At 44.2% G+C, this 16,596-nt stretch overlaps 1 protein-coding gene across 1 annotated transcript in view; it reads left to right on the top strand.

The window, feature by feature from the left end:
• Positions 1 to 16,596, top strand: part of PKD2L1 (polycystin 2 like 1, transient receptor potential cation channel) — a 3,023,543-nt gene that overhangs the window by 2,167,067 nt on the left and 839,880 nt on the right. Inside the window, exon 12 of the mRNA XM_085603531.1 lies at positions 16,178 to 16,295. Within this exon, the coding sequence (XP_085459657.1) occupies positions 16,178 to 16,295 (118 nt within the window). The remainder of the gene's footprint in view (positions 1 to 16,177; positions 16,296 to 16,596) is intronic.

Here is a 16,596-nt window from a genome sequence, read left to right as displayed (position 1 = left end):
TGTCGCTACTAAGCGGAATGACAGTGCAAGGTTTTGGGAGACTATAAATCGATTTATTCGCCCCACACACAAGGGACTGTCTTCTAACATATCCGAGGAGGACTGGCCAATCTACCTTGGAAATCATTTCAATCAAGAAGAAATCTCATTGTATACAGGAACTAGAACAGAGACAAGTCTGAGGACTACCACCATCATGTACCATCACAGCAAGGAAAATGCAACAGCACAGGAAGGTGAAAAAGGAAAATTGCCGGGAGTGACACTCCCAAGCAATCACCTCAAAGCAATTAAAAGCCATATAAAGAAGGGAAGACGAGAAGGGGCACTGGGCCCCAATGGAATACCGCCTGTGCTCCATAAACAAAACATAGAATACTGGGCAAAAGCACTCAGCCCTCTTTTCATCGAAATAAGGCAGACAGGCCTACTTCCTTCGTCCTGGCGGGCTTCGATAATCTCGCCAATCTTCAAGTCAGGATTCAAGGTTCTGCCAAAGAATTATCGCTTAGTTGCTCCTCTGGACAACGAGGCAAAATATTTTGCACGTACACTTCTGGACGAATTACAACAATGGGCCGAAGACAACTCGATCATCCCTCTGAATCAGACTGGCTTCTCCAAATCTGTTGGAACGGTAACAAATATAACCATGGCTCTGCTCATCGACAAGGCTGAGACTACAAAAATGCCATTATATTTGTGCTTCACCGACTACCGGGCTGCTTTTGATCATGTAAACCGTAACAGACTTTGGATAAAACTGGCCAGCTGGGACATACCCCAGGCATTGCTCAATCTGCTAATAAATCTGCACACTGAGACCTGGTTTCAAGTAAAACTGGGGGATGGGTCAACTCTATCAAGACAGATACCAACAACAAAAGGTCTCAAGCAAGGCTATGTGCTGGGCCGACCCTATTTAACCTGTTTCTTGCAGACCTTATCCCCTTATTAAATGCCAGCAACTCACACTCTCCAAGGTTAGGGAACCTAGTACTACCATGTCTACTTTATGCAGATGACCTAGTTTAGATTAGTCAAACGAAGGTGGGTTTACTGCATCATCTTAATACCACATCTAGAGAAAACCAAAATCATCACAATCAAAAAGAATTTTAAGAAAACATCTGTCTGGTTTTGGGGTCAGACCTGCATAGATCCAGCAACTGAATACAAATATTTAGGAGTGATCATTGATAAAGGTGGGCATTTCACAACTCAAAGGGACTCAATCGAAAGGAAAAGAACAGCCCTGGCAGTCACGATAAGAAATCTTAACTCTAAGCTGAATGACCCCTCACTTGCCCCACTAACCGAAGTAATAAGGGCACAACTCCTACCCACAATAACTTATGGGAGCGAGGCACAGAGGGGCAGGGATTCTCCGCTCCTAGATGGTGTGATTGCAAACGTGTACAGAATAATCTTCAGCCTACCAACAAGAGTCTCCCCAGCACAGATCAGGCTCGAGTTTGGTGTCCAGAAACAGACCCTTGCAAGACAAGGCGCGATAATCATCTTTTTAGACAAAGTACGAAAATCAAAACCAGGAACTCTAAATTGGTACTTGTGGTTAGAACTACAACATAAAAAAAATCATCTGCTGCAAAATATTTACTAACAAGTCTGACCCCCCCTGGGGCTCATCGAGCTCTGGGAAACACCTATCAGTCAATGTCTTTCCAAAAAAATAGATGTAAAGTGTCTATTCTGGACTGAGGACAAAGCAGCCCTATCCAAGAGGTTGCACGGCTGGATGACTTTGAGCACATACTCCTCCCCCTCTGCCCAAAAATACCTAGCCTTGGGGTTTGCTAGATCCACTAAAATACAATTCCTAAAGCACCAACTTGGTCTGCTGCCATGCACAGAGCACTTTCCGCACTGGCTGAAAAACCAATTAGACTCCACCTGCCACTTGTGCGGCACAGTGCAGGAATACATGCTGCACTTTCTCTGCATCTGTAAAGAACTGACACAAGAACGGAAGCAGCTTTTAAAGCCACTTTTCAATCATAGAGGCATCCGCATACGGAGGCAAGCGGTGCTGGCATGCTTTGCACCTGAGTACACGCAGCTGAATTGTCGCCTGGTAAATTTTTTGAGACAGGTGGAGAAGAAAATGCCACAATAGCGACAAGCAGATCTTAGCACCAACTTCGGACAGAACAATATTACTGCCAAAATGAAAAAAGTCAAAAGCTGCTAAGTTAATGAACTAATTATAATGTCTTACATAGATAAACTGTCTTGAATTGTTTTGAACTGTTTTTTAGCACATTTTTTTTACCTTACTTTTAAAATTGCAATTTATAATGGAAATGTTATGAGATATTCTGTAGCAGTGGTTTTAAGTAACTATGCTAATAAAGTAAACTTGAAACCTGTAATTATTTTGCAGCCAGTATGACAAGTCCGGGATGGACTTCTGTATTTACAAAGCTGAATCTGAACGAGCTATGATGGCCAAGTGTGGTTCTGTTTTCTAAAGAGCCACTAACAATACGTGCAGCTTTGCTAAATAAGCTGTGAAGTTGCCTATATTTTATTGAATGTTTGTAATGGTTCAAATTGTGATCCCTCTGATTTTTCCAGAACCACTGCACAAGCTGCAGAATATGCATTCTTTGTCCCTATATCTGGTTGCACTGAGCCATGGTAGAAATAGCCTTTGGTTGCGTCTAAGTACAATTCTTGCAAAGTAGTTAAAGTGCTTATTAGTACTCTAGGAGTTCTTGATTTCTGAATGTTGACTCATACTGAAATTGTATGGTTGGTGAGGAAAGGATTGAGTAGGCATCTAATGTATACATTTCATGTGCTAGGCTCTGGAATTAGGTAGCCTTTGTGATAGTTTCCAAAGTAGGTATTAGAATCATTATTTTGTTCCTTGAGTGGATGATTTCTTTTTTTTATGAATGTGTGAACTGCTGTCAGTCAGTATATTTACTACAAGTGCAACTCTTCTTCTGCACCCGAATAGAAATGAAAGTGAAATACAATGGGTGTTTTCTGCCTATTAGCTTAAAACATGTAGATGTCTATGCTCTGATTAATAAATCAAGAGTGTTAAATGTGAAGTATACTTTCAGAGACTCTCATAGATGTAGTTCAAGGCTATCAATAAAACTGCGCACAACAAAATTCTAAAGTTTTCAACCCCGTGGGTTTGTTAAAAATATAGTTGTATTACAGAAAGAAAAAGTAGCTAGTTAATCCAGTAAATTAACAACAGAGTTACATACCTTCTGTCTTTCAAAGAAAAGCTCTAAGAGCTCTCAAAGCAGAGCTATAAATCTCAAAGCAAAGGTCTGGAAGTAACAGATCTGCTACCTCTTGGTCTGACTCCTCTCAAAATAGCAAATCATTTTATATTATGTCTTGAACAAAAAAAGGTACACACATTTCATTAGAACATGATATCAAGTGGAACAGAATCTTTTAGTTCGTACAACACCACTACCAACTCCTACCTCACAAAGCATCTTATTGGTTAAATGTGTAAATAATAAGTTAAGGATATAAACTTATGCTTATGAAATACAGGAATACAACGGTTTGTTGAACTACCAGCAGAGCTCCCTCAGCTAAGAGCCTTGACATTATTACAGTAAGACATACTTACCCTTCCCCCCAAGCAGAACAGATTGGCTTTATATACAGAGACCATTACTTATTTTCTTTGAACTTTTGAAAAGAAAGAAAGACACATGAAGGTTGGAAAGATTGTACACCTAAAATAAGCATGCACTTGTTTACAGCAATTCATGAATGATTGTCAGTGCAGACTGGTGTGGCCTAGCTATATAACTGACACATTCCTTAAATTAATCATTATTTTGTATTAAATTAAAACTCACTAACATTGTAATAGCCTGTTGTACTTAGAGTCACCCATAACATTAAATTGTATTTATTATTTCTGATTTGCAACATTGAGAGCCTGATTCACAAAGGTAAACTTACAGTTTTGTGTACGTTTACAATTGTTTGCTATTGATGAAGGTATTTTACATGTAGTATTTTTACGAATGCAGCAGAGTCCCCGCATATATAAAGATAGGACTGTCCTATGTGCCAGGACAATGGGCAGTGCAGGAATGTGGAATGGAAATGGAATTATGCAAATGCAAGGAGGTGGGAGAGGAATGGTGAACAATGATGGAATGAATGTGAGTTTTGAAATTATGAAAAGAAGTAAGGCTTGTCACTTCTGTGAGAAAATCAGGCACTGAAAATACGAGTGTCACCAGATTCTCAATAGAATTCAGGGTGATGGTGATACCCCAGATATAGATGCAGAGAAACACAATAATCCCAACTGTTTCAAATTTTGAGCAGGGTATACAGAACCAGAAATCATATTGAATGCTAATGCCCTCAGCTCCAGTGATGCACAAAACATCAGAAACAAAATGCCATATAGTGCAGGGTCCCCACAGAATCCATTGAATCTGAATGATGATTCAGCCTGGGGGGGGGGGAGAATTGCTTACTTGAAGCAGTCCTAGCAGCAGACCATAGAGCAACATTTAATTTTGTGTGATTCAAGTCCTGTGACTCTGCTGGGAAGAGACTTGTTGTTCAAAATTAATTGAGTGATGTATTACACATCAGATGGTGTTGTGATTGAAACACAAGATGAGGACTCAATATTTAATATAAAATCACAAGGGACTAGAGTCTAGTTATTTCTGGCTTTAAAGAAAGCTGACCTGCCTCTTGATTTAAGACATACTGTCATGTGTAAGGTATAGGATTACTCTAGAAAAGACATTGGTTTGATAAAACGTTCTGAGACAGTGAAAACTAAAGTGAATTCAAATGCAATTTTCCCTATATCTAAATAGTATAGACGTTCAAAAGAAGCAGAAGAAGGAATGAAGCTCTTGAATTAAAAATGATTTTATATGGAATCCTCCAGGATGTACTTGGTAGTCCTTGTAACTCTCCTTTGATGAGAATAAATAAGCCTAGTGGGAAAAAAAGATAATCAAAATCCTCATCCTATATTGCAGTGGCGGCTGGTGACATTTGAAAGTGGTAGGGCGTAAAACAATCGTTGTACTTCACTGCGGCGAGCGAGCATGCGAGCCTGAACCACCTATGGGGAGTTTGGGGGGTTCAAACCCCGAGAAATTTTGTTTTACAACCCCACACCCCAATGAAGGAGACGCCACAGGGAGAGGATGTGGTTTATGTCCAGAGCTGCCAACTTTGGATCCAGGGAACCAGGCTAAAGTCTCGGTGTCAGCTCAACATCCTGTGAGTCTGGGCAAATCACTTAATCTCCACATGCCATGGTATAAAACAACATGAACGTGCTTGTGCAATTCAACTGTTGCTCATGTAAATTGCTCCAATACATACCTTTGTGTCGAGATTGGGCTATAGAAACTGCAACAACAAAAAAATCTCTGCCCTGGATGGTCACTATGAAGGCACCAAAAGTCACTGTGGCGGAACTATATACCCACAAGATGCTTTTTCAACTCACCAAACCTCTGAAATGTTAAATAATTAGCCCTGATGCATAGTTATCTACTTTGCAGTTTCAAGAAGTCCACCCAAGGCCTGTCAGTGTGTCAACAATTTTGAGAGAATAATGACAGTGAGCAGAACACAGTTAAGCAGGACAGGGTTATATAGGCTTACATACATGCGTTTATATTGAATGGAAAGATTTGTGGTTCTCAAAAATATAAAAACATGTAGAAACCGCAACATCTCATCGAACGGGGAGGATGCAAAAGATTAACACGCCATGCGGCACATTTATTGGACAATAAAATAATATCATCATTTCGATCATAGCATAAGCACACAGGATCCGGTGAACCCAGAAACGAACTGCACAGCGACACTACCTGGACTAGTTTCTTGAATTTGATTTTCAAGCTAATACTGGTGACGGAAAGCATACTGGAAAGCTGGAGGGGTTCAGTGATCCATCGCATCTTCAAGAGCGGGTTAGCCAAATCCCTTAGTAACTACAGGTTGATTTCACTTCTCAATGTGGATCTCTAATTTTTGTCAACGTTACTAATGCAAGATCTACAGGAGTGGGCGACAGAGGCAAAAAGGCTGCCAAAGATCCAGACAGGGTTCATTAACAAGCATTTACAATGCAATGGTCTCAGCATTGGTAAAGTTAGAGCTATTGGCATTGCTCATGACATTATTTTTGTTTGTTTTTGTTTTTAAAACATTTAAAGAAATGGCATTGTCATGAGCAATGCCAATAGCTCTAACTTTAACAATGCCGAGACCGTTGCATTGTAAATGCTTGTTTTCAGAACTGCACCTGCAGGACCCAGGCCACTTCAAACACTGGGTAGATGGATCTGGTGAGCCATCTTGGGTTCATCAGAGCCCACCCCACGTAAACTTCTTGTAACTCCACAGAGCTCCTTGAGCCTTTCTTTAGCATTGAGATGTACTTTATAAGATCTTTGTGATTGCAAATAAAGTTTTATGATGGTGATGGCTACTCTCTGAATTCTTCATCACGTCTAGGCTTGATTCTTCATGTAGACCAGTGGTTCCCAAAGTGAGTCGCGGCACCCCGGTGCGCCAGTAAAAAAAATGGTGGGGAGCCACGGCCAACTGCCAATTAGGTCAAGGGAGCCACGGGTTTAAAAAAGTTTGGGAACCACTGGCCGGGGGGGGGGGGGGGGGTCGGGGTAGTGCAAGTAAAGGGGAAGTGTTTTAGGTCTTAAGGTTGTGAGATGGGAATGATTAGTCAAAGTAGTTAGGTCTGGGTGGGGGGGGTCAGCTAGGTTTCAGGGCAGTGGAAGGGGTAGTTTAAGGGACAGCACGGGGAGGGGGTAGTGTAATTAAAGGTGTAGGGTTTTAGGTCTTGGGGAGGGGAATGGGTACAGTCGGGGTGGGGGGGGTCAGGTAGTGTTAGTAAAGGGGCAGGGTTTTAGGTCTTAGGGCAGTGGGAGGGGAATGGGTAGTATGGCTAGTTTTAAGGGCAGGGGTGTCGGGTAGGTTTCAGGGCAGTGGAAGGGGTTGGGGTAGTTCAAGGGACAGTGCGAGGTGGGGGGGCATCTGGGTAGTGTAAGTAAAGGAGAAGGGTTTTAGGCCTTGGGGAGGGGGAATGGGCAGAGTCAGCATGTGGGGGGGTGGGGGGGGTCAGGTAGTGTTAGTAAAGGGGCAGGATTTTAAGAACAGTCAGGGTGTGGGGGAGGGTTGGGGTAGTGGCGATCTTAGCCACACGCACCCCTTTACCATTCATGCTTAAAGCATGAAATTGCATGGTACAGGAATGTGTGGTAAAGACGCACTCGTGGTAAATAAGCACTCGTGGTTCGTGCTGCGTGGTAGAGGCACGCGTGGTTTTACCATGCGTGCTTCTATCATACAACCCCACCAGATGCCAGATTCCACCCCACTGCTGGCGAGGTGCAGCTCAGAGGACCCAGGAGGCTGCGGACCAAAAGAGAGTCACGCTCAGGAGGCTGAAGTGACCCACCCTGCTCTTATAATAAAAAAAAAAAAAAAAAAACTGGCAACGCTAAGTGGTATCCCCTATTTATTCTGCCAGTGGTCGTAGTCATGTCGTACAGCACCCCGGATGATGCAGGTGCCTACAAAAGGATGCAAGATACAAGGGCCTCAAGTTCCGTGAAATGAGGCCTCACGAGATAAACATGCAAAGCGCCAGTGTTTCTGCAGCGCAGCTTCCTGTAAGGAGCAGCAACGGGCCAGAAGGCCCGAGTCAAACACTCTGGAATGTGCAGGAACAAGGTGCACCTTTCAGTGCAGGAGTGTGCACACCCAGGCTCTCCGCACACACGGTCTATTCACACACTCTGGAATGTGCAGGAACAAATGTGCGCCTTTCACTGCAGGAGTGTGCACACCCAGGCTCTCAGCACACACGGTCTATTCACACACTCTGGAATGTGCAGGAACAAATGTGCGCCTTTCAGTGCAGGAATGTGCACACCCAGGCTCTCCGCACACACGGTCTATTCACACACTCTGGAATGTGCAGGAACAAATGTGCACCTTTCAGTGCAGGAGTGTGCACACCCAGGCTCTCCGCACACACGGTCTATTCACACACTCTGGAATGTGGGGGAACAAAGGTACAGGGGTGTGCACACCCAGGCTCTCAGCACACACGGTCTATTCACACACTCTGGAATGTGGGGGGACAAAGGTACAGGGGTGTGCACACCAAGGCTCTCAGCACACACGGTCTATTCACACACTCTGGAATGTGGGGGGGGGGAATCAAAGGTACAGGGGTGTGAACATCCAGGCTCTCAGCACACACGGTTTAGTCACACTCTGGAATGTGCAGGAACAAATGTGCACCTTTCAGTGCAGGAGTGTGCACACCCACGCTCATTACACCATCTATTCACACACTCTTGGATTTGGGGGAACAAAGGTGCACCTTTCACTGCAGGAGTGTGCACACCCAGGCTCACAGCACACACAGTCTAATCACACACCCGGTGGGGGGGGGGGCGACAAAGGTGTATCCTTCACTGCAGGGGTGTGAACACTCAGGCTCTCAGCACACACCGTCTATTCACATACCCTGGGAGGCTGGTGAACAAAAGGTGCACCTTTCACTGGAGGAGTGTGCCCACCCAGGCTCACAGCACACAGTCTATCCACACACTCTGGCCTGTAAGGGGGGGGGGGGGGGACAAAGGTGCACGTTTCACTACAGGGGTGTGAACACCCAGGCTCTTACCTGGCCGTCTATTTACACGCGCTGGATTACTCTGACAAAAGGCTTTCAGAAAAGTATGTTCCGGCGCTTGCACAGAAGATAGAATAATATTTTGAACAGCATCTGCAGATTCTATAAAGTGTTCTTTCCGGAGAACCCCCGCCCCCCCTTCTGCAGGCTTTTAACCAACTCTGCATGTGTGAAATATCAAAGGCAGCAGAGATACCAGCCCTCATCCCGGATCATTTAAAAAAAAAAAAAAAAAAAGCGTGAACCAGTCCCGAGTTTGGACCGGTGCAGCGTGAGACACAAGCGTGTGAACTCACACCTGGAGTGCATGACACCCGCGGCCTCACTTGTAGGGCACCCTCCCTGCACCAGGATGGCCGAGGCTGTCCAGGGTGCGAGGTGCCACCTCGGACACACACGGGCGCCACTTCTACCCAGGGAAGAAGATCGGGCCTCCTAGCGCTCAGAAGCACAGGCGCTACATCGGAAGTAAAGCCAGTTACCGGTCAAAAGGGAGGGAAACCATCCTGGGCTCTGCCCCCGAGCTCTGCAGCCCTGCGCACAAGAGGGCGGCGCAAAGTTAGGCAGCGGTGAACTTTACAAAAGCTGCAATAAAAGAAACCGCCAGGTTCATTGGTGCTATAAACCAGGGCAGCAACTCACAGACAAGCACTAGGACATCCGACGTCAGCCAGAAGAAGTTATGTGGCACTATATGCTGCTGGGTCCTAGGAGCTTTACCAGGCACAGCAGCAGGGGCATTTATTTTATTTATTTAGTGCATTTTTATAAAGCGCGGACATTACCCAATAACCAATAGAAAAGTGTTACAAAATCGAACATTACAAAGAACAAGCAGGGCAACTGCTGCAATCACATTCTGCCTAACCGTCTCTAAAACGGGCAGGTCAGCAAGGCTCGACGCGCGTTCATTCACACGGAAAGTGCCGAAGAAATCCAGCTCTTGTTTACAAATGAGAATATTTTTTTAAAAGGGTCAGGCGTTTTACCTTGAAATGCTGCAAGTGTGTTTCCCATTTAAGGAAAGTGCGATATCCGTCCCCCTGGACCGCGCCGCTTGCCTCGTGCACTCTATTTACAGACTGTGTAAGACACGAGCCCTAATGCAAAGTGAAATCCATCAAGCCAAACTGCTGCAGCAGCATTGCAAGTCGAACATCACCGAGGGAGCCCTCGTCCTGATTACAGCACTGATAAGGAGAGAAACAAGAAGACCCTTGGAGAGGTGAGGAGACCAGAGCAGCAACCGGACGAAGGGGGAGCGGACGAGCACACGACCACCTGTCTCCGAGGCAGAGCAGAAATGCCTCGGAGAAAGGCAGCGTCCTTTTCGGATTCGGGGGCGTGTTTTGCTGTTGTCTCCTCCCTGAGACTTTTCGCAAAAAACACGCCCCCCGATCCGAAAAGGACGGGGCCTGATCGGAGTGACGGGACCTCTTCTCCAGTGGCTGGCCAGCATTCAAGAGGCCAGCCAATGGAGAACAGGGGAGAAGAGGGGCGGGTGCAAGCCCCTCTTCTCCAAGACATTAAATCTCCGGACTTCCGGTCTGCCGACCGGTTGGTCCCGAGACCTAAAAAGCAAAGAACATCCACTAACCTAACGGCAGTAGGTCTCCTAATGAACAGAGCATGTGACACAAGACGCCGTTATTCATGTGCTTTGTGGACAAAAACATATGTAGATATATTCAGTAACGTTTCTGCTCGTACAATAAATATGTATGTGTGAACCCACAGACACAAACCCACGCACAACACAAATATCATAAATATGTATTTGCTTATCTGACAAAATATTCATCTATACAAAACAAATGTTTCTTTAGGAGTTCAGGTTGCAGTGGGCTCATACCGGAGCACTTAGACCAAAGTAAAAAGTCTCAAAATTATTAAAACACATTAGAGAAAGAACTTTTTGAAATAATCACATCAACTGCGGGAGTTGGAGGCCCAACACCTTCATCCTCATCATGGTGGGGGTTTCCTTCCTCTGCTCTCATGAGTTGCCTTTTCTTGTTCTGCACTGCTACATGCTGCACTCTTGTGTCCTGTCCTATCCTGCGCTCCAGTCTCACACACTGCGTGTCTCTGCCGTTCTGGGCTGATGCCACAGCCTATGCTCCTTCCCCTGATGCTATCAGCCTCTGCCTGTGCTCTCTCCCATTGTGGGCTTCTCCCCATCGCTCCCAGCCACCTTGACCTCGTTGCCACCCTTCCTGTGCTGTCCCTTCCTGCACTCTACCATCCTGCTTTAAAGAAATGTGCATGAAATTACTACAAAATAATGTGTTTTTTTTAATGATGGGCTCTTGTGCTTTCCTCATCCAGTGCTCTCTCCATGCTATGCTTTTCTAAGGTGTTCTGTCCAGTCCTGTCCACCCCAGCTGTGTCCCGGTCACTTTTCCATGAACCCTATCCGCTCTAGGCATCCGTCCATGTCATGAACTGACTCCCATCATGTCCCGTTATCTATATTCCCCTTCCCTGCACACCCTCACCAGAGGCAGAGACCTAACAAAGAGAAAGATGCCTGGGTGCCCATCAGCCACTTGTTGGAGACAATTAATGCTGCACTCCTCTAGCATTCTGTGTTCAACTGAGAGTCACATTCTGTCAAAATCAGTGCAGGTCACAAAAAATGTATTGGATGTATTCCGGTTATTCCTTAAAATCGGATTATAGAATATAAAGCGACAATTATTTTACTACTACCAAAATACAAATTAATAACACATACATATAACATTCACCCTTTTGCACATAAACGTGATGTGAAGACAATCGTATACATCATTAAGCAGCAAAATAGTTAGTTGTAAATGCCCTTCTCAAATTGTACATTCAATTAATTGATTTTACCTAAGGCAATTGGCCTTCGTTTCTGTGTCCTCAGTAACTAATTCATAAAACAAAATTGAACTCTGACTCAGACTCAGACTCTGAAGGGGGTGGGCGGTCCAACGTCATACTGACTGACAGTTCTCCCTCACAGAGGAAGCTGCGGGCGCGAGGCGCGAGGCGCGGGCGGGGAGGCAACGCCCCAACGCCCCCAATGGACGGACCGCCACTGCTATATTGTCCTGCAGTACTGAATCAAGCAGTAATTTTATTCAAAATTCCATCAGATGCAGAATGGTACACAGTCAATGACCTTTGCCAAGCATTCTTTTCAATCCCTATGCATGAAGAGACCCAGTATCTCTTCGCATTTCAATTCCAGGATAACGTTTTCATATGGTGAAGAATTCCAACAGGGTATACCGGAAGTCCTTCAATTTTAAGTCAAATCTTGAAGAAAGATATATAAAGTCTGTGGTTGCCTTATAACTCAGTCTTGGTACAATATATTGACAACATACACATTGCATCCATGACAAAGGAGGACTGTAAACTTGATACAATTGCCTTGTTAAATCATCTAACTACCAATGGACATAAGGTGAATGGAGGAGGACAGAAGGCCTACTACTCAGGCAATCTGCCGCAGCAAGGTTGAGGGTTTAGCAAGAGTTTTCCTTGACTCTCTTTGGGTCGTTGCCACTTTCCTGGACAGTAAACTCAGGGTCTTTGCTACCGAGTCAATGACAAACCCGAGTAAGGTTGTCTGCTTGGACGGAGGTAAGAGAGATTTCTTCTCGTTGGTGACAAAACCCAAGCCTTCTAGCAAGTTAATTGTCATTTGTAACTGATCCCTCAGTCATAAAGGACACTGTCCCATGAGAAGGAGATTGTCCAGGTATATTATCAGATGTAAGTCTTGAGCCCTGAGGGATTCAGTCGCCAGCCTCAGCACCTTGGTGAAACACCAGGAGCCAAATAAAGTCCGAAGAGCAGTGTCTTGAATTTGTACACCTGATCCCTACATTGCAATTGTAAGAATCCACGATGGGGTGTGAAAATAGGGACAATCAAATACGTGTCTTTGAGGTCGGGATGCAGAAAATCGTGCAAAAGATGGATACCCTCCATCCTGAAGTAGCTGTAGACTAGCCACCCGCTGAACTCATTGAGGTTGATCACAGGTTGTTGACCTCCGTCCTCTTATTAACCAAGCGGAGATTGTTGAGTAAACCTCGCGGGTAGAGTGACGTTGGGGAAATGGCATTCTTTTGCAGCAGATCTGCCACCTTCTGATCTGTCAAGGAAGCTTGATCTTCTGCAAAGACCAGCGGGTGAGATCGCTGAACTGGGGAACCATACTAATCGATTCAAAACCCCTGGACCATTTATAGAACCCATGAATCTGAGGTAAGTGTCTCCCATATGTGTATGAACCTTGCCAATTCACCTCCCACTCTTTGTTGGGAAGAAGGGCAAACTCTCACCTGATTGGGTGCCATGGAACTACCCTCTAGAGGAGCCTTGTGCGCTTAGTCCTTGTTGGCCTCGTCTTGATGGGAAGAATTCTCCAGAACGGATTGGTCCTGGCTTTTGCGATAGCCTTGACCCCAGAGAGGTCCTTGGGTGTAGATGCGGCCGACTGAGCACCCTCTACCATGGCCAACCCAACAAAAATTCAGGGATGGAAAATCTTTTTTATCAAAGCCTGTGCCTTCTGCAATGATGTGTAGGTGGCGATAAATTTACCAAACTCTTTTATAAAGGGCGCTCCAAAAAGGCCTCTTTGAGGCACTGTGCCAGCCTCCGTGGATGACAGATTGCCAGCTTGAAGTTCACTTTTATCAAAAGAGAGTAGAGCTTCTCCATGGACAGTGCCCAGTTTGTATTTCCTAAGAAGATTATTGTGCGTTTTGCCCAGGTCGAGAAAAACTCTAGGGATACCGGAGTACCCAATACTTTGGCCTCCTCAGCTAGGTCCAGGTTCTTCATTATGGGCCCACTAACCTCCAGGAATTTATCCTTGGACAAGCTCCAGGACCTATACCTTTCTTGGGGTCGTGGGCATCTGCCGTTTGTGTATTTTTTTAAATATTACTGCCCCAAACGGGCATCTATGGCTTCCTGGTGGATTCAGGGAAGGCACATGCTCCGCAGGGACGCAAGGTTGTCAGTATCACACTGACAGAATCCCACGCATCCCCAGCGGAGCAATGAGGCGCTCCAGTGCCTCTGGTGGGCGTAATGCCTCCGTGAATGGAGCCTAAATTTCACCATAACCTTGGAATAAGAATAAAGAATCACACTTATCTGTTGGAGCAGGAAAGAAAGAGGAAGTTGATCAGAGAATGTTGCATTATAAAAGAATGGAGTGATTGTTGATTGGCTGATTTTTGTAGCCCCTTTACACTTGCATATTGGGAAAGGTAGTTTTTTGTTAAAGTTGAAGTCTGCTGGAATATAATAAATGGAAGAAAGCAGAGCATAATCCTCGCTTCCGGTCCTGACATAGAGTTACATGCCAGGTGCAAAATACATATTATCCTTGTTATAGCTAACTTCTTAAACCATAGACCTCCTGTGTGATATTTGCACAACATATAGATAAATAACTGTCATAAGGAATAGGACATGACAAAAGTAACTCAATAACATATTGACACTAGAGTGCTTGCAAAATGCAGTTATGGGAGTTCAAGTACTTTTTGTGATGCTATGGATTGTGCTATTCCAGTTAGCAATGTAGGACCCTCTTTTGGTATGGGCTTCGCTGGATTTCCACAGTACGTCCTGAACCTTCAGATGCGGTGGGTACTGTAAGACTCTTAACACTTGCAGCATTCTCAGCCTGAGCACATAGTACCCATTGCAGTGCAACTCCTGGCGATATCCTCCTTTAAAGTCAAGCATGCATGTTTTTTCCCAGCAGGTTATCCAGCCTCCCTTTAAGCTGAAGGAAATGTTGGAGGATATCCAATGAAGATGGGGACCCTCTCTTCTCAATTTCAACTATTCTTGAGTGTACTCGATCACTTGTCAGTATCAGGATGGAACTGAAATCTTTTCTACTTTAAAGATGGCTCAGGAATGTCCATTGTTGCACTTCTACTATGTAACTTCCTGTTTTTCATGATTGGCAGAGCACCCCACCTTACTACATAGGCCCACAAAGCTTAGACCTAAACATGTAGTGAAAGAGGAAAAACATGTATAAGTGGCCCCCTAATGGGCCACATGCCACTCACATGCCTCATGCCTCACTGAAATTGGTTATCTGTCAGAATTTACATTTTAAGACATGTTTGTGGATATTTACACACATGTATTGTATTTCCATATGTATGCAGATGGAAAATATTGTATGCCATTATAGGGGCTTTCACTGTTTTGGTAGTCTTGGGTAAGAACCCGTTATTTCCCTGTATGCTTGTATGTCACGTGTGTGTGTGTGGAGTTTATAGGACATGTAATCTGTTCTGATTTGTATTTGAGTGTGTGCAGAGTTGTGATTGATATGAGATGAACCATGTGTAACATTAAAACTCATTAACAATGTTAATTTGGGTAATTTTCTCACTATGTACATTTTTATGCTTATATTTTAACAATGTGCTTTCATATGTGTCTGCAATGTGTAAAGAGTTTTGCCACTGTTGGGGGGGGTGTTCGCCTTAGTTCTTTTGGTTTGATTTTCTGCCTCCATCGAGTTCTATGTGATTCCTTCGCAATACAAGTGGATGAAAATGTGTGGTATGTGACTTATTTCAACGCTGGGCTGGAATATATTTGAGCTTGTTTAGCCTGTAAAACTACCCAAGTAGAAATTGGTGCACTTTTTTGTGTACTGCACCTGACTTATGTGTTGCACCTGACTTAACCTTTTGTAGATGTGTTTTTGTATATGCATGATTCTCACTACATCCCTTCTCGAATCTTTTTGCCTTTGCTCGGCTGACTTTGTAGTAGATATTTCCCCTTTCTTGGACCACTAACCTTGTCACACCCACATTTATACCCAAGTCCTAGATTGATGTATGCATAGCTCTCGCCACTTTTGGCGCAATACTGCTTTATAGGACATTGGATCAGTGTAGGGCTATGCCTATGTCTTTGTCAATTGTATTTATGAGTTTGTGATGTAGTACTACTAGTGCTTTCGTGAACTATCCCTATGGTCTGCAACCTTTAACCCATGGTGGGCTTGTTTTCAAGGCTCACAAGTGCAGGAAGAGGGATATTGACATTTGTATGCTGCAGTACACTTTCTGATAGCTCCACCACAGTCCATCAGGTACCTGCACCGATGGAATGTGTTAGGTCCACAGCCATTATCCTCAGTTAGACCATTTCTCAGTGTTCATATGCTTAATATGGGGTGCATTCTCTTTAGGTATTGCAGTTCCCTTCCTGGAAACTCAAACAAAAGCAACCAGCTAATGTCACACAACACGCATATGGTTTGAACCTTTACTCCTATCTATCTGTGCTCACAGGTTCAAGAAGTGTTTCATCTGCTACTTAGAAATAAGCGAACACAATTTTTGTTCCTCCTTCTAAATAGGTATTCAGTGTTAAACAATTCAAATAATTAATGTTAATTATCTACTTTAGACTAGGGCATGCAGATCATGAGATAACGGCAGCCTTTTCAAGATTCGACCATGATGGCAACCAAATTCTTGATGAGGAAGAGCAGAAAAGAATGAAACATGATTTAGAGGAGAAAAGGGTAAGCATAATGAAGTTGTTTCCACATTGTTTACTGAATTGCTAAGCTAAATAAATATTCAATCTATAGACCTGTGCTTGCACAAAATGCTTGTGCCCTATCCCGGAAATAGCACAAGGGGCAAGTGCGATATTGTGTCTGGAAAACTGGCGCTATAATTCTGTTAGTAATCATGCAAGATAACTGAGGACATATTTTACCTTTTATATTGTAGTGTTGGAACTCTTGTTACTTATGCTATGTTAGTATTGACTTACAGTGCTGATTTCGGCTAAAACCAAGATGTGCCATTTTTAAGGAT

This window comes from Triturus cristatus, chromosome 1_2, assembly GCF_964204655.1.
Source record: "Triturus cristatus chromosome 1_2, aTriCri1.1, whole genome shotgun sequence".
Taxonomy (NCBI): Eukaryota; Metazoa; Chordata; class Amphibia; order Caudata; family Salamandridae; genus Triturus; species Triturus cristatus.
Note: the sequence above shows the minus strand (reverse complement) of the source record. Positions and strands in the feature narration are given on the sequence as shown.